The sequence below is a fragment of the Oryctolagus cuniculus genome, chromosome 18, assembly GCF_051225735.1.
Source record: "Oryctolagus cuniculus isolate XC-2025 breed Fujian yellow rabbit chromosome 18, ASM5122573v1, whole genome shotgun sequence".
In the NCBI taxonomy this organism is placed as follows: domain Eukaryota; kingdom Metazoa; phylum Chordata; class Mammalia; order Lagomorpha; family Leporidae; genus Oryctolagus; species Oryctolagus cuniculus.
In genome coordinates this window covers 23,882,173-23,905,016 of record NC_142884.1, presented here as the reverse complement: position 1 = coordinate 23,905,016, position 22,844 = coordinate 23,882,173, and the positions used below count along the sequence as shown (strand labels likewise).

Genomic DNA, 22,844 nt, shown 5'->3' with positions numbered 1-22,844 from the left:
CAATCAATCTTTTTTTTTTTAAAGTACTTGTAATTGCTCATTGCAAGTTTCGAAACCAGTTGAGATCATGAATTTAAGCAAGACCAGCTATATGATTTTCAGGGTCCAAGGCAAAATTTAAAATGCCAGGTCACAGTTCCTCAAAAAGCTAAATATAGAATTACCCTATGGCCCACCATTTCTACTCCTTCCAATTTCCTAAAGAATAGGAAGCAGGAACTCAAACAGATACTTGTATGCCCATGTTCGTTGCTGTATTACTTTCAACAGCTAAAATGGAGAAATAACCCAAGTGCTCATCAGTAGCTGAAAATACGAACAAAATGTGATGTAGTGAGACAACAGAGTATTATCCAGTCATCAAAAGGAATGCAGTTCTGGGGCATTTGGTGCAGAGGTGGGGCTGGTGGTGTGGCTCACTGTTAAGGGTTAAGTCTTCTCAAGCAATGCCAGCACCCGTGTGGACACTGGTTCCTATCCTGGCTGATCCTCTTCTTATCCAGCTCCCTGCCAGAGTGCTTGGGAAAGCATGGGAGACCTGGACGGAGCTTCCAGGTTCCCAGCTTCAGCCTGGCCCAGCTTTGGCTGTTGTGAACCTCTGGGAAGTAAATAAGCAGATGGAAGATTCTCTCTCTCGGCCGGCGCCGCGGCTCAATAGGCTAATCCTCCGCCTAGCGGCGCCGGCACACCGGGTTCTAGTCCCGGTCGGGGCGCCGGATTCTGTCCCGGTTGCCCCTCTTCCAGGCCAGCCCTCTGCTGTGGCCCGGGAGTGCAGTGGAGGATGGCCCAGGTGCTTGGGCCCTGCACCCCATGGGAGACCAGGAGAAGCACCTGGCTCCTGGCTCCTGCCATCGGATCAGCGCGGTGCGCCGGCCGCAGCGCGCCGGCCGCGGCGGCCATTGGAGGGTGAACCAACAGCAAAGGAAGACCTTTCTCTCTGTCTCTCTCTCTCACTGTCCACTCTGCCTGTCAAAAAAAAAAAAAAAGATTCTCTCTTTCTCTTTCTCTTTCTCTTTCTCTCCCCTCCCCCTTTCAAGTAAATAGAGATTTTAAAAAAAAAGGAATGAAATGCTTATGCATGCTACAATCTGGATGAAATCCGAGGACACTATTTTAAATGGGATAAGCCTGAGACAAGAGGAAAAACAATGAATGATTCCACTTAGATGAAATATCTAGATTAGGCAAATTCATACAGACAGGAAGTAGAACAAAGGAAACCAGAGGCTGGGGGCAGAGGGGTGAGGGGCTGTTGCTTAATGGGGACAGAGTTTCTGCTCAGGGTGATGAAATGACTTTAGAAACAGAGTGGTGATGGTTGCACAGCACTGGGAGGTGGTGAATCCCAGGGAATCCCACGGTGGTTCAAATGGCAAGTTTTATATAGTATGTATTTTATCACCATTAAAAATAAAAACGATACAATATCCTCCACGTCACTGAATTCCTTTTCAATGGGGAGACTTGTATGGTATGTGAATTACATCTCAGTAAAACGTTTACACAAGGAAGGGAAGGAGGGAGGTGGAGTGGACCTGTGAGAGGCTGCAGCAGATTCAGCCACCACTAGGGACACCCACATCCCACACGGGAGTGCCAGCTCCTCTGCTTTCCCACCCAGCGTCCCACTGATGCACCTGGGAAGCATGGTAGTCCACATACCTGGGCCCCTGCCACCCACGCAGGATCCCCAGATGGAGATTCTGGCTTCTGGCTTCAACCTGGCTCCGCCCTGGCTACTGTGGCCATGCGGGGAGTGAACCAGCAGATGGAAGATCTGGCTCCCCCTCCCTCTCTGATTTTTCACTATATTCATGCATCCTTTGGTGCCTATTAAATTTTGTACTATGTTGCCATCTTAAATTTTCAAACAGTAAATTATGCATTTTGAAATTAAACCATGTAAGGAGTTTGTTCAGAAATTATCCAGAATCCCAAGATGCCAACAGCAGAGCACAGACCCCAGCGTGGGGCCCTTCTTAGCCTGGGCGCCTGCCTGACCTCAGAGGTCGAGTGTCTTGAAGCCAGCTTGTCCTGTGCTTCTGAGACTCTTTGTGTCTTTGCTTGCTGAAGGCTACATTTCCTGAAAAATCACCCATTCAAGGTAAACCAAAGTGACCAGTAGACTTCTCCCAGAATCCCCTGTGCTGCCACCATCCCACTGGGGCACCAGAAGGCTCTAGGACACTTCCCACAGCTGCAACTGTGGGCCTCTGCCGCCCTCACTCACCTCGTGCCATGCCCACCTGCTCTAAGGAGCAGGCCCCTGGACGCAGGCCTTCCCTGGGCATCCCTCTCAAGGGCAGAGTGCATGCTGGGGGCCCAGTGTGGGGTCAGCCCCAAGCTAAGGTCCTTCTTCCTGGGGCACATTCTTCAGACCTCACCTCTGCTGGGTGTACGCGGTCACACAAGATGGGAAACTACATCTTCATGCCTAGCCATGGGGAGGCCGGGCCAGGCAGGGCTAAGGGACCAGAGCATGGCAGGGTGACAGATGGATACACAGTCTGGGGCTCATCCCATCTGGCGAGCCTGGGATTATCAGAGCCTGGGGTTATCAGATTATAGGAGGCTAAAAATTCCCTTTTTCACAAGGGTTCTGCACATGTTTCCTAGTGCTGGCTCATACTGAAATACAGGCATGGGAGGCCCAGGCTGGAGACGCCGCAGCGTGCTGGAAGGCAGGCAGGCGTATGATACCCGCCCCCGCCCCCCACCCTGGCCCCCAACTGCCAGCCTCCCCCCTGGCGGGGTCTACCTCACTTTGGGATGGTGAGCAGCGTGGCCTGGGAGGTGACGTCCCAGATCTTGATGGTCCTGTCCAGCGAGACAGATGCCACCTTCTGGCTGTCGGGGTCAAAGCAGCACGCCGTGAGGGACCTCTGGTGGTGATCTGCAGCACAGGAAGGGACTTGAGACCCCACCCACGCCCCCATTCCAGGCCAAGAGCTTTGTAGGAGCAGAATTTCAGTTTTCATAAAGGACCGCCCACCTGCACAGACACCTCGCAGTGCCTGCTGGGTGCCTGGCTTCTGCAGAGCTGGAGACGCCTGCAGCAGGCAGAGACCCACCGCCAGCCAAGGGTGATGAACGTTTGAAATCCAGGCACAGTGTTTTCTTTTTAAATTAATGATTTCTTTATCCCTTTGAAGGGCAGAGTGATGCAGAGAGGGAGAGACAGAGAGAAAGAGATTTTCCACCCACCGGTTCATTCCCCAAATGCCTACAATAACCAGGTCTCGGCCAGGCTAGAGCCAGGAGCCAGGAGCCAGGAGCCAGGAGCCAGGAGCCGGGAACTCCGTGCATGTTTTCCACCGGGGGAGCAGGGATCTGGGCACTTGGGCCATTGCCCTCGCAGGCACTTTGTAGGGAGCTGGCTTGGGGGCTGAAACAGGTGCTCTGATAGGGGGTGTGGGCTCGGCAAGCTGTGGATTAACCTGGTGAACCACATTGCTGGCTCTACTGTCCACAGCCATTTTGAGAATCTTTTGAATGCAAAGCTTTCAAACAGATTTTGCACCAAAATAAACTGATCTTTTGATCCCATTTTTGCAAAAATTTTCCAAAGCCCCTCAGGCTAACACCAGGTGCCTCCCATGGGAGGGCCAGGACAGGTCCAGCCGCCTTGCAATTTTTCCTTTGTATATCAGATTTTCTTTACAACGACCATGTATTTTTTTTTCAATGCTTTATTTTAGGACAACTGCCAACTCACATTGCCAGGGCAAGGGATACCACAGAGAGGTCCCATGTGCCTTTGCCCCAGCTTCCCGCATCTGCATACCGACCTCGTGGGATTGCAACCACAACACTGACATACAGGGATTCTTATTTTTATAATTTAAAGAAGAGAGTGGTAAAAAATGTGAAGAAAGCTGAGCCTCTACTCTCTAAAGGGCTGGATTTCAGTGTGCACATGGGGTGGGAGAGGTGCGCCAGGGCCTCTGGCACAAGCACAGACAGGGCGAGAGCACTCCCGGGAGAGCACCCACCTGCAGGGTCCACTTTCACTGCTGCTTCTGTGAGTCGGGGGCCCCACCACCACCACGCCAGTGTCACCAGAGGAAGCCATCGCAAGTCACCACCTGTCAAGTGACGGGCGGCCGCTGCTCTGGGAGTCGGGACAGAGCAAGGAACCCCTGCAACCTCACCTTTCACATGAGCCACCGTGGTGACGTTTTCCATGTCTGTGATGCAGATTCCACGGTCCACGTCCAAGCCCGAGACTACGTATTTCCCATCTGGAGAGAGCTTGCAGGACACTATGAAGTTATCGTGGCTGATCTTCCACTGAAATGGGGCAGCAGACAGGCCCAGCCACCCACTAGGACTTTCTGTGATGATGCGAATGCCCTGTCTATGCACTGCCCACTGTGGTAGCCCTGGGTCACATGGGGTCACTGAGTATATAAGGGACCAGTGTGGAGACGGAGCTGAATTCTTAGGTCTGTTTTGTTTTGATTAATTTAATGGATACTTTTAATTAACGATCTGTGTCCTGCACGGATGAAGAGGGCTGAGGAAGGAACCAGTGCAAGTGGCTACAAGGCTGTAGTCACGGGTCACTTTGCCCCTGCTCAGAGCGGGACGCAAGCGTTGATGGGATGTCTGTGCTGTGGCCCTCAGAGCACCAGGGGGAGGCGGGCAGGAGATCACAGAGTCGGACAAAGAGTGAGGAAAGGAAGAACAGAAGATTTGCCCAACAGGGAACAGACGTCTGCGGAAACGCCCAAAGCCAGGAGTAATCTATAAGTCTCGCTGTTCACCTACCAAATTGGCTAACATGTCAATCAAATTATGGCACCAGTATGAGAGGGCAGGAGATGGTAAGCACCCCTTGAGGTTTCATCTGTGACTCCCACGTGGGTGCAGGGGCCCAAGTACTTGGGCCATCCTCCATGCCTTCCCAGGCGCATTAGCAGGGATATGGATTGGAAGTGGAGCAGCCAGGACTCAAACCGGTGCCCATAGGAGATGCTGGCACTGCAGGCAGCAGCCCAACCTAATACGCCATAGCGCTGGCCCTGGAAGATCTCTCTCTTAGAAATAGTAGGACGAGGGAGCCGGCGCTGTAGCATGGTGGGTAAAGTCCCTAATGGCAATGCCAGCATCCCATGTGGGCACTGGTTCAAGCCCAGGCTGCTCCACTACCAATCCAGCTCTCTGCTTTGGCCTGAGAAAGTGGTGGAGGATGGCCCAAGTACTTGGGCCCTTGTGCCCATGTGGGAGACCCCAGAAGAAGCTCCTGGCTCCTGGCTTCAGATCAGCCCAGCTCGGCCAATGTAGCCATTTGGGGAGTAAACCAGCAGATGGAAGATCTCTCTCTCTCTTTCTTCCTCTGCCTCTCTGTAACTCTGCCTTTCAGAATAAATAAATAAATCTTAAAAAAAAAAAAAAAGACTAGGCCGGCACCATGGCTCACTAGGTTAATCCTCCGCCTGCTGCACTGGCACCCCGGGTTCTAGTCCAGATTGGGGTGCCTGTTCTGTCCCGGTTGCCCCTCTTCCAGTCCAGCTCTCTGCTGTGGCCCAGGAAGGCAGTGGAGGATGGCCCAGGTCCTTGGGCCCTGCAACCACATGGGAGACCAGGAGGAGGCGACTGGCTCCTGGCTTCGGATTGGCGCAGCACACTCCCGTAGCGGCCATTTGGGGGGGTGAACCAACGGAAGGAAGACTTTTCTCTCTGTCTCTCTCTTTCTCACTGTCTAACTCTGCCTGTCAAAAAAATAAATAAATAGACTACTTACATATTTATCTGAAGAAAAAAGAAATAAAAGGATGAAGTGGATATATTCCTTTTTGAGAGAGAAGATAAGACAGAGAGATTTGAAAGGCAGAGTTACAGAGACAGAGAGAGGGAGAGACAGAGAGAGAACTTCCATCCACTGGTTCACTCCCCAAATGGCCTCAAAGGCCAGGACTGGGCCAGGCTGAAGCCAGGAGCCTGGAACTCTGTCCTAGTCTCCCACACAGGTGTCAGGGGCCCAAGCACTTGGGCCATCCTCCACTGCTTTCCCAGAAGCATTAGCGGGGAGCTGGATCAGAAGTGGAGCAGCAGGCGCTCTGACATGGGATTCCAGCCACAAGCTGGTGCCTCCCTCCATGCACCCCTGTGGGTGACTTGTTATTCACAACTTACTGTCAAGTGAGAGAAAGTTAGAATCCAGAGAGTGCATAAATGATACTCCAAGGGTACTTCCAAAGGTTCATGGGAAACGGAAAGAAATGTGGTGCCAAAAAATCTGAAATCCATTCATACCTGAGGTTTTCAAAAAGTCTGTGGAAAATATGCATTAGGAAAAAGCTACTCACAAGTTGTAAAAATATTTTTGCATCAAAATAAAATTCTTTGAATTCCATTTGTCCACAAACTCTTGGTTGTACTCTCATGTATTTACTAACAAAACACACTTGCCTGTGTCCATATGGGAACGTGCATAGGGAAAAATACACCAAGACAGGCGCTGTCATCCCTGAATGGTGGTTTTAAGCAGTTTTCTTGGATTCTTTTTTAAAACTTAGTTTATCTTATCTCTCTAAAAATGTTGGCCACGAATATAAATTGATCTTTGCAATAAGAGGAAAGGTTGTCCCTTTGTTTGTTGAAACAGAGAAAGGAAGATGAAGGGACGCAGTCGGGAGCTCCTGGGGCTGGGGTCCCTGCAGGACGGAGGCTGCCCGGGCCAGGGAGGGATCCAGGCCTCTCTGGTGGAGATGGACAGGAGCCCACTCCAAGACACAAGAGGACAGATTGGGAGGAATCTGCAGCCCTGGTTCTTCACCCACATGGCCTCCGTCCATGGCCTCAGCCCCAGTTCCTGCCTCATGTAATCCAAATGTCCCACAGGGGAGCCCTGAACGCCATCCCCCTCCCCCCATCCACACAGCCGCCCTGGCTTTCTTTCTGTGTCTGAAGCCCCTCCCACCATCCAAGGCAGCCCTCAAGCTGCCAGCTCCAGGAAGCTTCCCTTCCCCAACACCTCCCCACCAGCCCATGCAGCCTCCAAATTCTGCAAGCTGTGGGGTGCTGCTCACGCCTGCATCTCGGGGCCCTGCGGAACCTGGGGCTTTTGCCATCTCCTCCCTCCCTGGGTCCAGCCCAAAGCCACCCAGGCCCAGTAAAGACCCTGTGCTGGGCAGGGCAGGGCATACGTACCAGCATTTTGCCTGTTTCCAGGTCCCAGGCCCTCACTGTTTTGTCATAGGATGCTGCAATAACTCTGGAAATAAAATACACACTGCGTCACAATGGCAGAGGCACTTATGCCTGTAGCTTCCATGGGGGCTTCTTCAAGTTTAGGACCAAGATTCCAAACAATACAAAAGATGCCCTGAGGGGCCAGCGCCCTGGCGCACTAGGTTAATCCTCCGCCTGCGGCACCGGCATCCCATATGGGCACCGGGTTCTAGTTCTGGTTGCTCCCCTTCCAGTCCAGCTCTCTGCTGTGGCCCGGGAGTGCAGTGGAGGATGGCCCAAGTGCTTGGGCCCTGCACCCCATGGGAGACCAGGAGGAAGCACCTGGCTCCTGGCTTCAGATCGGCACAGCTCCGGCCCTTGCGGCCATGTGAGGAGTGCACCAACGGAAGGAAGACTTATCTCTCTCTCTCACTGTCTGTAACTCTAGCTGTCAAATAAATAAATAAAAATCTTTATGGCATGTTTCAAAGGCAAAGTTTGTCCTCTGTACTAAATTTAGTCCAAATGCAAACTTTTTTTTTCTTTTTCACCAGTACACTGGTTTTGTAGCTGCAAATTCCCACAGGCCTGCCTCTTGGGGCAGCATGTGCAGTTCCACTTGCACTGGAGTCCTGGCTGACTCGGCGCTCACACACCTGGGAAGGCTGTGGAGGATGGCCTGAGGGCTTGGGCCCCTGCCACCCATGTGGGAGATTTGGATGGAGTTCCTAGATCCTGGCTGAAGCCAGGACCAGCCCCAGCTATTAAATAGCCATTTGGTAAGTGAACCAGCAGATGGAAGATTCCCTCTCTCTCTCTCTCTCCCTCTCTCTCTTCTCTCTCTCTCTCTCTCGTCGCTCTACCTTTCAAATAAATAAATATTTTAGGGGCCAGCATTGTAGCACAGAGGGTAAAGCTGCCACCTGCAATGCTGGCATTCATTATGGGCACCAGTTCAAGCCCTGGTTGTTCTACTTCTGATCCAGCTTCCTGCTAACAGCCTGGGGAAAGCAGCAGAAGATGTCCCAAATGCCTGGGCCCTTGGCACCCATGTGGGAGACCTAGAAGAAGCTCCTGGCTCCTGGCTTTGGCCTGGTCCAGCCCTGGCCATTGCTGCCATCAGGGGAGTGAACCAGCAGATAGAAGATCTCTCTCTCTAACTTTGACTTTCAAATAAGTAATAATAGATAAAACTTTTAAAAATTGCTCTTAAAAATTTTTTTAAAGAAATCGTTTAAAAAACAGAAAGCGAATTCCCCAGGCTGCCCCAGGCCTCCCATCTGTGTGAGTGGACTGCAGCAAACACATTCCAGAAACCCTTCTCTGTGTCGCTGCCTCTTCACTTTTGATGCGTCCTGGGGGACAGCCCAGCAGGCCTTTGCCCCCAGGGCCTCAGTTTCCCCTGCAGAATGGGCGTCTGGCCGAAGCTGCTCAGGCCGCTTGCAGCTGTGACAGTCACATGCTGCTGAGCAGGAAAGAGAAACTCCAGGAAGAAACTTCAGACTGGCCTGCACCAGCTAGAACAAATGGGCTCTTTTTTAAGCACTTTAAGTTGACAAAGTGCTGTTACAGCTACTTGATTCTCACAGGGAAAAGTCCGTAGACTCATAATGGGGAAATGGTTGCATAGTTGCTTAAAAAAAAATCAACTAAAGGGGGCCGGTGCTATGGCGTAATAGGATAACCTCTGCCTGCGGTGCCGGCATCCCATATGGGTCCTGGTTCATGTCTCAGCTGCTCTGCTGTGGCCTGGGAAAGCAGTGGAAGATGGTTCAAGTTCTTGGGCCCCTGCACCCACATGGGAGACCCAAAAGAAGCTCCTGGCTCCTGGTTTTGGATCGGCCCAGCTCCGGCCATTGTGGCCATTTGGGGAGTGAACCAGTGGACAGAAGATTTGTCTGTAACTCTACCTCCCAAATAAATATATACAATCTCTTTTTAAAAAATCAATTTAAAAACAAGACAAGGCGCAGGCATTTGGTAGTTTGATGCTGCTGTTAGGTGCTTGTTACCACACCCATATCTTGCATGGGAGTGCCTGGATTTAAGTCCCAGCTCCAGCTCCGGACCCCAGGTTCCTGCCACTGCAGACCCCAGGAGGATCAAGTGACGGCTCAAGTCACGGGTCCCTGCTACCCATGGGTCCCTGCTACCCATGCAAGACCTGGATTGAGTTCCCAGCTCCTGGCAGGCGTGGGGGGGAGGGTGACCCAGTAGTTGGAGGCTCTTCTGCTCTCTAGCTCTCTTTCACTCCCTCCCTTGCAAATAAACTAAAATTTAAGAAACAAGAAACCCGCCAAGTGTGTATACCCCACCTCCACCCTGGCCTGTGGGGAAGTCACCTCCTGCTGTCAGCCGAGACGCTGCACTCCACGACAGGCGCTTCGGGCCCGTGCTCAAACTCCCGCTCCACAGCTCCATTGAAAGCGTTCTCGAATCAATGGGAGACGAAGGGAGAGTGGTCACCACCACGCTTCTTGAAGCTGTGAGCCAAGGCCATGAACAGCCCTCAGCTCATCTATAGCAGCCAAGCACATGAACCCCAGGGCCCTAGGACTGCCAATTAGTGCCCAGAGACAAAGGACCTCGCAGCAACTCCCCGGGCAGGGGGACCCCCTTGCCATCCATAGCAGCCATGGAAACCCCACACGCACTTCCACAGGCACTGGGTGCTCACTGGGCACCCTGGGAGCAGAACTCCAAATGGGTGAGTTTTCTCTTTTTCTACTGGCCAAAGAGACTGCAGCATCTAGCAGTTCTTTCCATCACTTCTTTTTGTTAAGCTCACAGCCTTTGACCTGGGGCGGGGTGGTGGGGGTGTCTCCTAAAAAATAATCAAAATTGTGATCAAAGACTTAGGAATGAAAAGCTTCAATGTGCAAGATAAATGATGGCAAAATCACAGGCCAGTAACCTAGGTGTCCCTCTAAAGGGGGTGGTGAAAACCAGTACATCCAGCAGTGGGGCGACAGCAGCTGCCAACAGCCCTGCTGAAGGTGAAGAGCGAGAGACTGAGATGAGAAGCAAGCAGAGTTCCCAGGAGGATAAAAGTGTTTGCGGTAAGAAACACTAGGGTCAGCGCTGTGGCTTAGTGGGTAAAGTCACCGCCTGCAGTGCCGGCATCCCATACGGGTGTCAGTTCGAGACCCAGCTGCTCCACTTCCCATCCAGCTCTCTGCTATGGCCTGGGAAGGCAGTAGAAGATGGCCCAAGTGCTTGGGACCCTGCACCCATATGGGAGACCCGGAAGAAGCTCCTGGCTCCTGGCTTTGGATTGGCACAGCTCTGGCCCTTGCAGCCATCTGGGGAGTGAACTAGCGGATGGAAGACCTCTCTTTGTCTCTTTGCCTCTGCCTCTCTGTAACTCCACCTTTCAAATAAATAAAAATATTTTTAAAAAAGAAAAAAAAAGTGAAATGTGCCAACAGCTTTTGTTTTCAGCTCCAACCAGGATGGAAGGTCCCCTTGACACAAACGTTATTGGTAAGGCAAAGAATCACTAGCAGGACCGGACCTTATTGCTATTATGTGTGTGGGAGCTTTGGGACCTTACTAGGGTAGGTCTGTGACAACATTACCTGATATTCAGGGACCATATTGCATTAGGACTTCAAGCCTTCCGGGAGGCAAGGGACCCCGTACCAGGGGTCCCTGAGACCACCCCCAGGTTTGGGGATTCTCTAGCATGCACTGGGCTCCTCCTAAAGCTACACTCACAGCTGAGTGTCATCACAGTGAAAGGACACAGAACCGAGCCAGCAAAGGCAAAGGCACTGCCCGTGCAGAGGCAGCCAGGCAATCTTCCGAGAGTCTTCTCCAGTGAGTCCCTGGGAAGTGGCTCCACTTGGGAAGTGTTGGCCACCAGGGAGGTGCACGGGAGCCTAGTGGTCCAGGGATTTTTGTTTTGTTTTTAATCTGCGGCTGCCCACATCAGCACGGTCTGTCTAGCATGCACCAAAATTCGACTTTCAGAAGGAAAGTGCTTGAGGCAAAGCGAGCCACGCCCACCACTCAGGGAAAGGCTCGCATAGTTATAGGGAAGTGATTACCCCTTTCCTGCATAGACCCTCTCCCTCAACTCCTCCTCTGTGGGGCTCAAAACAATGGGACCATGTTTAAGTGAACTCAGCAGGCCCCAGGCGAAGCCCAATAGCAGGAAAGGACATCAGGAGTCCCAGAGGGGAAGTCACCCCAGGGGGCAGGTGGGATACATCCAGGCGGGCAGCCTAGGCTCAGGAGTCTAATGGCTTGGGAAGAAAGGGCTGTTCTGACAGCCTGGGGTCCAGCCTCCCTGGTTGATGTGCTGCTCTGGTCAAAAGGCACGTGGCTGTGGACTAAGAAAACGATCTTCTGGAGCCTAGGATCAAGGCCATGCAGTCTGGGCAGAGTCTTGGGCAAACTAAGGGCAGCGCTGGAATGGACACTGTGTCCCTGGGGCTGCACAGGTTCAGCATCCAACAGTGACACCCCATGGCCAAAGAAGGAACAGCAACCATGGACAGGTAAACCAGCTTCCTCTTCATTTGCCTGTGCACTCAGACAACTTAACCAGGCAGATCCTGCTCAGACTCGGAGTGAATGTACAGCAAAGGGCTCTCATAAATAGTGGGGAAAATAAAGGAATAAAGGAGAGGTGATACTGCTTGTAGCCCAAGTTCATGACGAGTACCCAAAATTTCTATATGGTCCCAATGTTGCAAATGTATTTATCTGTATATACAAGAAAAAAAAATGTGCTCCAACGTTTCCATAGCAGTTAACTCTGGGGTCATGGAACAGTGAAGGTTTTTTTTTCCCCTTGTGTTTTTAAATATTTCTTAAAATAAAATTGTTACCTTTGTAATGTGAGAGAAACTACCAAAGGGTTTTTTGTTTTTTGTTTGTTTGTTTGTTTTTAAGGTAGAGTTACAGAGACAAAGAAAGAGATCTTCCATCTGTTGGTTCAATTCCCAAATGGCTGCAACAGCCAGGGCTGGGCTTGTCTGAAGCAAGGAGTCAGGAGCTTCTTCTGGCTCTCCCACATGGGTGCAGGGCCCAGGCCTGCTCTCCCAGGCAAATCAACAGAGAGCTGGAAGGGAAGTGGAGCAGCCAGACAGGAATTGCACCGATATGGGATGCTGGCCCTGCAGGCAGCAGCTTGAACCACCATGCCAGGGCGCTGGCCCCCAAACTTATATTTTTAATGACCGGAAAGAAAAGTGTTAACATATGAGAGGGAGATGGGGTATGGGATCAAGAATTATTTTCAGGGCCGGTACCGTGGTGCAGGTTAATTCTCCACCTGTGGCACTGGCATCCCATATGGGCACGGTTCTACTTGGCTGCTCCTCTTCCAATCCAGCTCTCTGCTGTGGCCTGGAAAAGCAGTAGAAGATGGCCCAAGTCCTTGAACCCCTGGACCTGCGTGGGAGACCGGGAAGAAGCTCCTGGCTCCTGGCTTCGGATTGGTGCAGCTCCAGCCATTGCAGCCATCTGGGGAGTGAACCAATGGAAGAAAGACCTCTCTTTCTGTCTCTACCTCTCTTCATCTGTAACTCTACCTCTCAAATAAAAAAAAAAAAAAAAAAGAATTATTTCCCCCCCAGTTTCTTCATTCATTTATGGGGTTTCCAAGTTATTGACAAAACTCTCCAGTTAGGGGAAAGGCAGCTTTTCAAAGATCAAGACAGGTGTATGGGCCTGGGGTGAGGTGGCAGGAAGGGACTGGAGGTGGGGTCACTGGGAAAGAAGAGACAGAGGCAAGGGGACATGTTGGCCAACACGCTGTAAGAAGAGAGAGCAACTGTGTAGGGCAGTGGCTCAACCGTCTGCCGAGGGGAGGACAGTGCATGACGAGGGCAGAGGTGGGGTGGGGAGAGCCATGGCTAGGACCAGGAGGAGCCCATGGAAGGGGAAGAAGATAGGAAAAAAGAACCAGGGGGAGAGATGGAGATCCTGGGTGGGGGCAGTCAACAGGGTAGCCAAGGCTGGGAGCCGAGGGCACAGCCTTGGGGGTACAGGTGTGAGACAGGCAGAGGCAGAGGGCAGGAGCAGGGGGCTCAGGGAGTGAGTTACGAGTGTGCCCAGCAGTGAGGGTGGGGTACTGTGATGTGTTTCCTAGGACGGGGAGAAGGATGGCTGTGGCAGCAGAGGTGGAGTGAGCACGTCCTGGGCGGGTGCTACCATCTGGGTATGCTTTGGCTCTGGATCTCATGCAGAACTTTAGTAAGTTCCTGGAACTGAGAGGCAGGGAACTTCACTGACTGTGAGGTTAGGAGGTGGGCCTAGCGGGAGGTCCTGAGGTCACCAGGGCGTGCTGTTGGGGTTCATTCTCAGGAGAGAGCTGCCATGAAGGCGTGTGCAGGGACAGCCGCCCACTCTGCTTCCTGCCCTGCCCTGTCCTGCCCTGTGATCCTCCCCACATGTGCTCCACCTCTGCTACCACCACCCCGGCCAGAGGCCAGACCGATGGGGCTGCCTATGGACTTGAACCTGTGCGCTGAGTAGACCTTTTCTCTATCAAGTTAGCTGCCCCTGGATTTCACTGTCATCGTGATGCAGTGCAGCACGGAACAGGCAAGGGACCAGGGCACAAGGCTGCTGTGAGGACCAAGCACATCTCCAGGGACACCAACCCAAGTGGAGACAGGCAGATGTCTCCATTCAGAGACAGGAGCCCTTCAGCCCAAACAGATGGAAACCCCGCAAGTCCTTCCCCCCAGCTCAGAGTAAGAAGAGCAAGGGAAGCGCCTGGAGACAGCAAAGCAAAATGCACACTTGAGGAGTCACCAGCCCCACCCCCTGGGTGACAGCCATGGCGAAGACTTCCTTACTTACCCTCAGGGCTTCTCCACCAGCCCAGAGGGTTCAGAAAGGACTTAGGGTTCCAAGTGTTAAGATCAGGGGACTCCAGGGCTCTGGGGTCGGGGGAGGAGAGGTCTGTTGGGGCCTGGTGTGGGCCAGGCAGACCCCGGGGGCAGATCTAACACAAAGCTGGGGCCGCGAGGCAGGGGGAGGCTCAAGGAGGCCCAGGGGTCAAGTAACAGCAGAAGTCATGTAACTTGTGGGACCTACTTACAGTCCCACAACCCCCCTGCCTGGCTGGCCAGGCCTTGGCACCCACTGATGAAACAGATGTTCCTCTGAGGTCATGTGCAGGGTAAAGGGCTGTCCTCCACCCAGTGACCCGATCCAGAATCTGGGGAACCGGCCTTAAATTCACTCCACTCGGTCTTCTTCCTGCCCTACAACCCAGACAAGACACCAAAACTCAGAACTGACTGCCCTCCCCCAGGGAGGTGTCCTGGTCCCTGATGGCCACTGCCACCTCCCAACCCTGCCCATTCCTGCCAGGGTCTGCTGGTCACACTCACAGGGCTCCGGCAGGGCTCCAGATGGCCACATCTCTGCAACTGACTGGAACATCACGACAACATCCCTTGTGCCCCTGCTTCCTGCATCTTGGGGTGCTGATCTGCCCTTGAGCCCACCTCTTTCAAAGCCACCTTCAATTGTCTATGACCTCCCCCACCCCCTCCCCAGGCCTGGCCATAGCATCCTTGTGGGTGCAACTGAGTTTCTCAGATGAGAAGGAGGCCTCAAATGATGACATAACTCAGAGGCCCCAGGTAGGCCCTCAGAGCCACTGGGATTCCCCCAACTGGCTGTCAGTCCCGTCACCTCCACCCCTGGCTCTCACTGTGTCCAGATCCAGAGGCAGCAACACTAATTCATCTCTGCTCTGACCCTAGGGTGGGCTCCTCCTCTTCTTCACGCTGTGCTCGGAAGCCCCTTACAAACTCCTGGGATCTGTGAGTGTCAGGGAACTCAGTCCAGGGGAGGTCTGCACGAGCAGTGCCTACGTTTCGTTCTGGGAGGGCCTGCAGGGGCCACCTACCCACAGCTTCACAGTGCAGTCGTAGGAGCCACTGAGGAGCTTCGTGTCATCCACGCAGAAGTGGCAGGAACTCACGACATGGTCGTGCCCACTCAGGATTTTAAACGGGATCTGAAAAAAAAGGGCTAATCAAAAGAGTTCAACAAGGTTGCAGGGGAAAAAACCCTGCATTTCTAAATACTTGCAGTGAACAACCTAAATAGAAAATTAAGAAAAAAATCCATTTACAAAAGCATCAAAAACATATGGAGGGGGGCAGTGCTGTGGTGCAGTGGGTAAAGCTGCTGCTTGCAGTGCCAGCATCCCATATGGGCACTGGTTCGAGACCCGGCTGCTCCACTTCTGATCCAGCTCTCTGCTATGGCCTGGGAAAGCAGTAGAAGGTGGCTCAAGTGCTTGGGCCCCTGCACCCACACGGGAGGCCCAGAAGAAGCTCCTGGCTCCTGGTTCCTGGCTTCAGATCAGCTCAGCACCAGCTGTATGGCCATTTTGGGAAGTGAACCAGTGGATGGAAGCTCTCTCTCTCTCTCTCTCTGCTTCTGCCTCTGCCTTTCAAATAAATAAATAAATCTTAAAAACAAAACAATACCAATTCAATTTTGAAAAAAAAAAAAAAGGCATGTAGGAATAACCTGAACAAAGAAAGCATAAAACTTATACTCTGAAAATTACAAAACATTGCTGAAATTAAATGAGGCCTAATCAAACGAAAGCGATCCCTATTCCTAGATGAGCTGACTGAATGTTAAATTCTATAAAAGCATTCTATAAAATGCTCCATGGACTCAACACCATCCCATCAAGTTCCAAGCTGACATCTTTGTAGAAATTGAGAAGGTGATGATAAAATTCATATGTAAAGTTACACACGGCGGGGGTAGGGGGGTGTCTTCCATCCACTGGTTCACTCTCCAGATGGCCCCAACGGCTGGAGCTGCACTGATCTGAAGCCAGGAGCCAGGAGCTTCTTCTGGGTCTCCCACGCGGGTGCAGGGGCCCAAGGACTTGGGCCATCTTCTACTGCTTTCCCAGGCCACAGAGAGAGCTGGATCGGAAGTGGAGAAGCTGGGATTTGAACTGGTGCCCATATGGGATGCTAGCACTGCAGGAGGTGGCTTCACCCGCTGCACCACCGCGCCACCTCCACTAGTAGAGGTTTAAATCAGTATTCCTTCCTTACATCTCTTTGCAGAGCAGATAGAAAGAAATATTTTCCCTCCCCTTCTGTTTTCTCATCCACCATGCATTCCTATGAAGTCCTATGTTTGCAGTCTTAAATATGGCCCAAAAAAGCACTACTACACACAGTGTATCCAATAATTTTTTTAAACTCTGAAAGAACAAAATATATCCTAACCATTCCTTCTTGCGTTTGTTGCCGATTCGTTAAGCTGGAGTTGAACTGGCTGGTCTCTTCAGGGAGATGTGGATGAACTTGCAATGTGTTAACAGCTAATCAGAAGCATTTCAGAGAAGAAGTAGACCTTATTAGCACAACCAAGCTCTGATGTCACCATGGTGCTGGGTGTACCTGCTGCTTCCAGGTGTCAACAAAGCCCAGGACAGCTGGGGATGCTGGTCCAGGGCTGGGAGGTGGTTTCTGGGAGCAGCCAACACTCTCATGTGGGGCCTGCCAAGTGGCTGTGTTGACTGTTGGTCTAAGCAAACTGCTGCATGCCTACAGGCCCCTTGGTAACTCAGCAGCTGCTCCCACACCTCCTGCGGATATTCACAGGGGGCAAGCTGTGGCATCCAAAAGGGGTGACAATTACTTGCACCTTGAGTCACGTGTTAAGAAAAAATAATGAGGCTGGTGCTGTGGCTCAGTAGGCTAATCCTCCGCCTTGCGGCACCGGCACCCCGGGTTCTAGTCCCGGTCGGGGCACCAGATTCTGTCCCGGTTGCCCCTCTTCCAGGCCAGCTCTCTGCTGTAGCCCGGGAGTGCAGTGGAGGATGGCCCAAGTGCTTGGGCCCTGCACCCCATGGGAGACCAGGAGAAGCACCTGGCTCCTGCCGTCGGATCAGTGTGGTGCGCCAGCCGCAGCGCGCCAGCCGCAGCGGCCATTGGAGGGTGAACCAACGGCAAAGGAAGACCTTTCTCTCTGTCTCTCTCTCTCACTGCCCACTCTTCCTGTCAAAAAACAAAAAACAAACAAACAAACAAAAACAAAACAAAAAAAAGAATGAGATTACAGCCTTCATGCTACCTCCAACTGGGTAATGTTCCCACCTTAAGCATCTATATTATCAATACAGTATTTGACCATACTTTCATTACTTACATGGAAGGTATCAAGGAAGAGAAACAATTAATGAAGTAGCAAGCTTTGGTGGGGGAGGGGGGCAGGTAATCACATATTAATATAACTAAAAGGTGACAAAATCCACATAAACTTATAATGACCATCATAATTCAGTCTTCCATGTTTAAAAAAGATGTTTTATTTATTTGGAAGGCAGAGTGATAGAAAGAGAAAGGAGAGACAGAGTGAGAAAGAGATCATGCTTCCCCTGGTTTACTCCCAAAATGACCATAACGGCTGGGCCAGGGCAAAGCCAGGAGCCAGGAACCCCATTCGGGTTTCCCACGTGGGTGGCAGGGGCCCAAGTACATGAGCTGCCCTCTGCTGCTTTCCCAGGTGCATTCTCTGGGAACTGGATGGGAAGTGGAGCAGCTGGTACAGGAACCTACACTCCAATATGGGATGCCAGTATTGCAAGAGATGGCTTCACCCACTGCTCCACAACTCCAGGCCCTCCATGAACTTGTTGAAGTACACCTTAGAAGTACAAGACTCTTAGAAGAAAATATAGGCATAAATCTTCACGACCTTGCATTAGGCACAGTCTCTTAGATATGGCATTGAAAGCACAAGAAAAACAAATCAAAAACAACACTGAATGCTATAAAAATTAAAAACATGCATGTTTCAAAGGACAACACCAAGAAAGTAAGAAACAAAAACTTTTTGATAGCGGGGTGGGCATTCAGCCTAGCGGTTCAGCCATCACTTGGGATGCCTGTGTCCCATATTGGAGTGACTGAGCCAAGTGCCAGCTCAGCTCTCAATTCCAGCTCCTCACTGATACAGACCCTGAGAGACAATGGTGCTGGCTCAAGTGCTTGGGCTCCTGCATGTGCCTGGCTTCAGTTCCCACTGGCTTAGGCCTGGACTATGCCAGGCATTTGAGGGAATGAGCCAATGGATGGGAACTCTCTCTCTCTCTTTCTCTCTCTCAAGTAAATAAAATATTTAAAAAATTTTTTAAATAAATCTTGAAAATCTTATACCTAAAAAGAGGGCTTATATCTTGAATACATAAAGAACTCTTACAACTCAATGATGGAAAGACAACCCAATTTAAATACGGACAAAGACTCCAAATACACATTTCTCCAAAGAATATATTCAAATGATTGCTAGCACATGTAAATATTCTCAACATTGTTAGTCATCTGGGAAATGCAAACCAGTGTGGTATTGCATCATATCCAAAAGGATGGCTGCAATCAAAGTCACATAAAAATATGGATGTGGAGGGGTAGGCATTGTAGCATAGTGGGTTGAGTCGCCACTGCAGTGCTGGCACTCTGTGTGAGTGCTGGTTCGGGTCCCGGTTTTCTGCTTCCGATCCAGCTCCCTGTTAATGTGCCTGGGAAAGCAGTGGAGGGTGCCCCAAGTGCTTGAGACCCTGCACCCACATGGGAAGCTCCTGGCTCCTGGCTTTGACTCGGCTCAATCAGGGCCACTGTGGCAATTTGGGGAATAAACCAATGGACAGAAGACCTCTCTCTGTGTAACTCTGCCTTTGAAATAAAATAAATCTTTGAAAATAAAATAAGGATGTAGAAACACTGGAACCCTTATATACTGCTGGTGGAAATGTCAAATTTTTCTGCTATTTTGGAAAATAGCTTGATAATTCCTCAAAAAGTTAAACAAAGGGGCTCACATTATGACACAGTGGGTTAAACTTGTGACACTACAGCCCATATTGGAGTACCAGCTCTGCTTCCAATCCAGCTCCTTGCTAATGTACCTGAGAAAGCACTAGAAGATGGCCCAAGTACTTGGGTGGCCCCTGCCACCCACATGGGAGACTTGGATAGAGTTCTTGGCTCCTGACTTCATCCTGGCCCAGATGTGGCTATTGTGGCTATTTGGAGAAGAACCATCAGAGGAAAAATATTTCTTTCTTTCTTTCTCTCTCTCTCTCTCTCTGTTGTTCTGGCTTTCAAATAAATCTTTAGAAAATAAAAATGTTAAACACATGCATTTACATATGACCCAGCAATTTCACTGTTAGGTGAATACCCCAGAAAAATGAAAATATCCAAACTTGCATCTACATGTAGAACACTCACAGCAGGGGCTGGAGTTGTGACGTAGTAGAACTAGCTTCTGCCTGCGGTGCCGGCATCCCATATGGGCACTGGTTTGATTCCTGGCTGCTCCACTTCCAATCCAGCTCTTGGCTAATGGCCTAGGAAAGCAGTGGAAGATGGCCCAAGTGCTTGGGCCCCTGCACCCATGTGGGAGATCCAGAAGAAGCTCCTGGCTTCTGGCTCCTGGCTTCAGATTGGCCTAGCTATGGCCATTGTGGCCAGCAGAAAAAAAAAACAAAAAACAAACAAACAAAAAACAAACCTTCACAGCACATTCATTGAGTGGCAACAATCCAAATGTCCATCATCTGATGAATTAACAAATTAATTGCGTCCTGACCACATGCTGACAAGAAGGACTGAAGTCTTCCTACATTCCTACATGTCCCAACAAGATGAACCTTGGAAAACAGGATGCTAAGAGGAAGAGGTAGCCAGCAAAGACCATGGCCCCTTGATGTCCCTGCTGTCCTGGCCCGGGGTGGGCAAATCTGTAGAGACAGGAAGTAGACTGGGGATTGGGAGGGTAGGCAATGGGGTATAGATTTCCTTTCTGGGGTGATGGAAATGTTCTCAGATCGGTTGTGGCCATGGTTGCACAACCGTGGGAGTACACTCCACAGCATCCAATGGTATACCGCGCATAGCTGAATTATATGGTGTGTGCATTATTATAATTCAATAAACCTGGAAGAATAAAACTAGACGAACAAGCCACATATTCCACTCCCCTACTGTCCTCCCACAGGCAGTGGTAGGGGATGTGGAGGTGCTGGGTGGCAGTCTGTGAGGGGCCGAGGGGAAGGTGGGACATGGAGACCAGGGGGTCGGGCTCCACCAGCGGGGTCGGGGGCGGGGGGACGAGGTTAATGCCAGCTGAGGCTTGCAGGACGCTGTGTGCCGTCTGTGCAGGTTACCAGTGACCTCCAGGGGGCGCAGGGACTCGGGCTGGGGAGAGGAAGGACCCGCGGACCTGCGGCAGCCACTTCTGCGCCTTTTTGCCTACTGAGTGTACGGCAGATAGGGGTAGCAGACCCAGGGTTTTGCTGGGGGGGATCCTGGCAAGCCGGGTGAGTCCCCTGCAGGTGCCTCACTGGCCCGAACTCCCTCCCCATGCGTGCGCTGCCCTCTCACGCCGAGGGTGATCCTGACCTTGGAGAGGGGCTCCTGGTCACCCCAGACCTCCTCCTGCATGTAGTACATATCCGACTGCGGCGGTGACGGCAGCGAACTCTTGCCCAAGGCCAGTGGGTCGAGGGTCGCCAGGAGCCGATCCTGGCGCGCCTCGGGCGTGGACATCTTGAAGCCGCCGAAAGTTCGCACCAGGGTCACCAGAGGCATCCTGCGGTGCGAGCTGTCAGGGCCCAAGGGCTTCTTCCAGTCCTCACCCATGGTTTCCCGGCAGCCCGGCCGCCGGAGGCCGCCCACCCGCAGACCAGGCCGTCCACCCACAGACCTAGCTGGGAACGGCGGCGCCACGCGCCACACCCACAGCTACAGCCGGCCCTTTGAGACCACGTGCTGCCCAGGGCCTGGCGGCCTCCACCTGGCAGCAGTGCACATGAGGTGGCTCAGAGCAGGAACCCAGGGCTGCAGGGCGGGGTCCTGGAGCCGTGTGACCCAGGCCCCCTCTGGCCGCAGACACACAAGAGTGACACCTTCCGCGAGGGGCTAAGGGCCCCGGCTGTGTGCTGCTCGCCTGCTTCCCTGCGGCCACCAGCATGGCAGAGGGAGGAGCCTCACGGCCAAGGCCAAACCAGCAGGCAGGTGCGCCTCCCTCCCACGCAGTCCCTCCGTGAGTCTCACTGCCCTCCCGGGGACGCAGTTCTTCAGAACAAAACCAGAGAGCACAGCCGTCACTTCTGAATACTTTTGGAAGTTCCAGGAAATTTTTTCAAAAATCGAGAAGAAAATAGAAAACTTCCACTTTAATTAAACTGTTCAGGCTGAGTCTTTTCCTCTGACACTAACCGAAGTTAAAAATAGAAATCAATTTCTACAACCTCTCAGGGCAGCCTTTGAAATGTCAGGGTTTTAAAAATTATTTTACAGCAGGAATTTACATATAAATACAATCTGTACAATGTATTAACTGAACAACCAGCAAGCTTCCATCAGGCAGATCTGATGCTGGGCCCGGCCAGGGCAGGTCAGAATTCATTCACTGCCTCCTTAGGGGAAGACATTTCAGCCTGGAAAAGAAAAAAGAAAGGGAGGGGAAGGAAAGTGAGACAGGACCTGGAAAACCAAAGCCCTCCATGAGTGCCGAGTAGACCAGACACCACCTCACAGCACCTGTAGAACACGGGGTGACCACCTAGGATGAAGCACTGCTTAATCCGTGGTGTTTTAAAGATGTGTTTAATTATCTGAAAACAGAGTGACAGAGAGAGAATCTTCCATTCATCCCCAAATTCCTGCAGTATCTGGAGCTGGGCCAGGCTGAGGCCAGGCACCAGGAACTCTGGGGGAACCAGGTACTTGTGCCATCATCCCCTGCTACCCAGGAAGCTGGATCAGAAGCAGAGGCAGGACTCAATCCCAGGCTCCAATGTGGGATTCGGGCACCCCCAGTGGCCGTCTATCTCACTGCACCACAACGCCTGCCTTTAAAGCTCCTTCTGTTACCTCCAGAGCACACACACAACCCTCCTCACCCACATCGAGTATTAGGGACAATTTATAAAGGCAAAATTCCAATTACAATTTCACTCACCTACTTCAACCATTGTAAGAGGGTGATTCAGAAAGTTCGTGGAAAATGGAATTAAAAGATAAGTTTACTTAGGTGCAGAATTTTTGAAGCTGGTGCAGCTGCTGCTTGAGATGCCCACAGCCCATGTTCCATTTCGAGTCCCAGCTACTCTGCATTGAGGACCAGCTTCCTGCTGATGCTCCAGGGCGGCAGCAGATGACGGCCCAAGTACACGGGTTCCTGAAACCCACAGGAGACCCAGATGGAGTTCCAGAGTGCTGCTTTTAGCCTGACCCATCCTCACCTAGCCCTGGCTGTGGCAGGCATTGGGGAAGTGAATCAGTGGATGAAAGATGTCTCCCCCTCCCTCTCTCTGTCACTCTGCCTTTCAAATAAGGTAAATAAATCCACTACTCTCATCAGATGCCAGATCAATGGGCTCTACCAATCTTGGACTTGAACTTCTAAAACTGTAGGCTGTAAAAAAAAAAAAACCTTCTTAAGTAGCTTTCCTTAGATATCATAGTGACAGTGACAAAAAGCTGACTAAACCAAGGGACACAGCCACTCTGAATAGCCATTTGGCAGTGTTTATGCATTAAATATGCTCACACCCTAAAAATTGATGGTACATAAAGTTACATCATTTACATTAATAATGTACACAAAAATATGTGTATATGTATGGATGTGTGTGTACTCATATGTTT

General features: G+C 51.5%; 2 protein-coding genes across 3 annotated transcripts in view; both read right to left on the bottom strand.

The window, feature by feature from the left end:
* Positions 1–20,965, bottom strand: part of WDR88 (WD repeat domain 88) — a 32,303-nt gene extending 11,338 nt beyond the window's left edge. Inside the window, exons 1-6 of the mRNA XM_051846715.3 lie at positions 20,592–20,965; positions 15,053–15,163; positions 9,519–9,607; positions 7,156–7,219; positions 4,152–4,290; positions 2,764–2,893 (exon numbers count right to left, since the gene is read on the bottom strand). Coding sequence (XP_051702675.2) covers positions 2,764–2,893; positions 4,152–4,290; positions 7,156–7,219; positions 9,519–9,607; positions 15,053–15,163; positions 20,592–20,831 — 773 coding nt within the window. The 5' untranslated portion in view covers positions 20,832–20,965. The remainder of the gene's footprint in view (positions 1–2,763; positions 2,894–4,151; positions 4,291–7,155; positions 7,220–9,518; positions 9,608–15,052; positions 15,164–20,591) is intronic.
* A 387-nt stretch (positions 20,966–21,352) lies between these two features.
* Positions 21,353–22,844, bottom strand: part of GPATCH1 (G-patch domain containing 1) — a 52,481-nt gene continuing 50,989 nt past the window's right edge. For both annotated transcript variants that reach the window (XM_051846714.3, XM_089319124.1), the window contains one exon: positions 21,353–21,631. In XM_051846714.3, the coding sequence (XP_051702674.2) occupies positions 21,601–21,631 (31 nt within the window). In that variant the 3' untranslated portion in view covers positions 21,353–21,600. The remainder of the gene's footprint in view (positions 21,632–22,844) is intronic.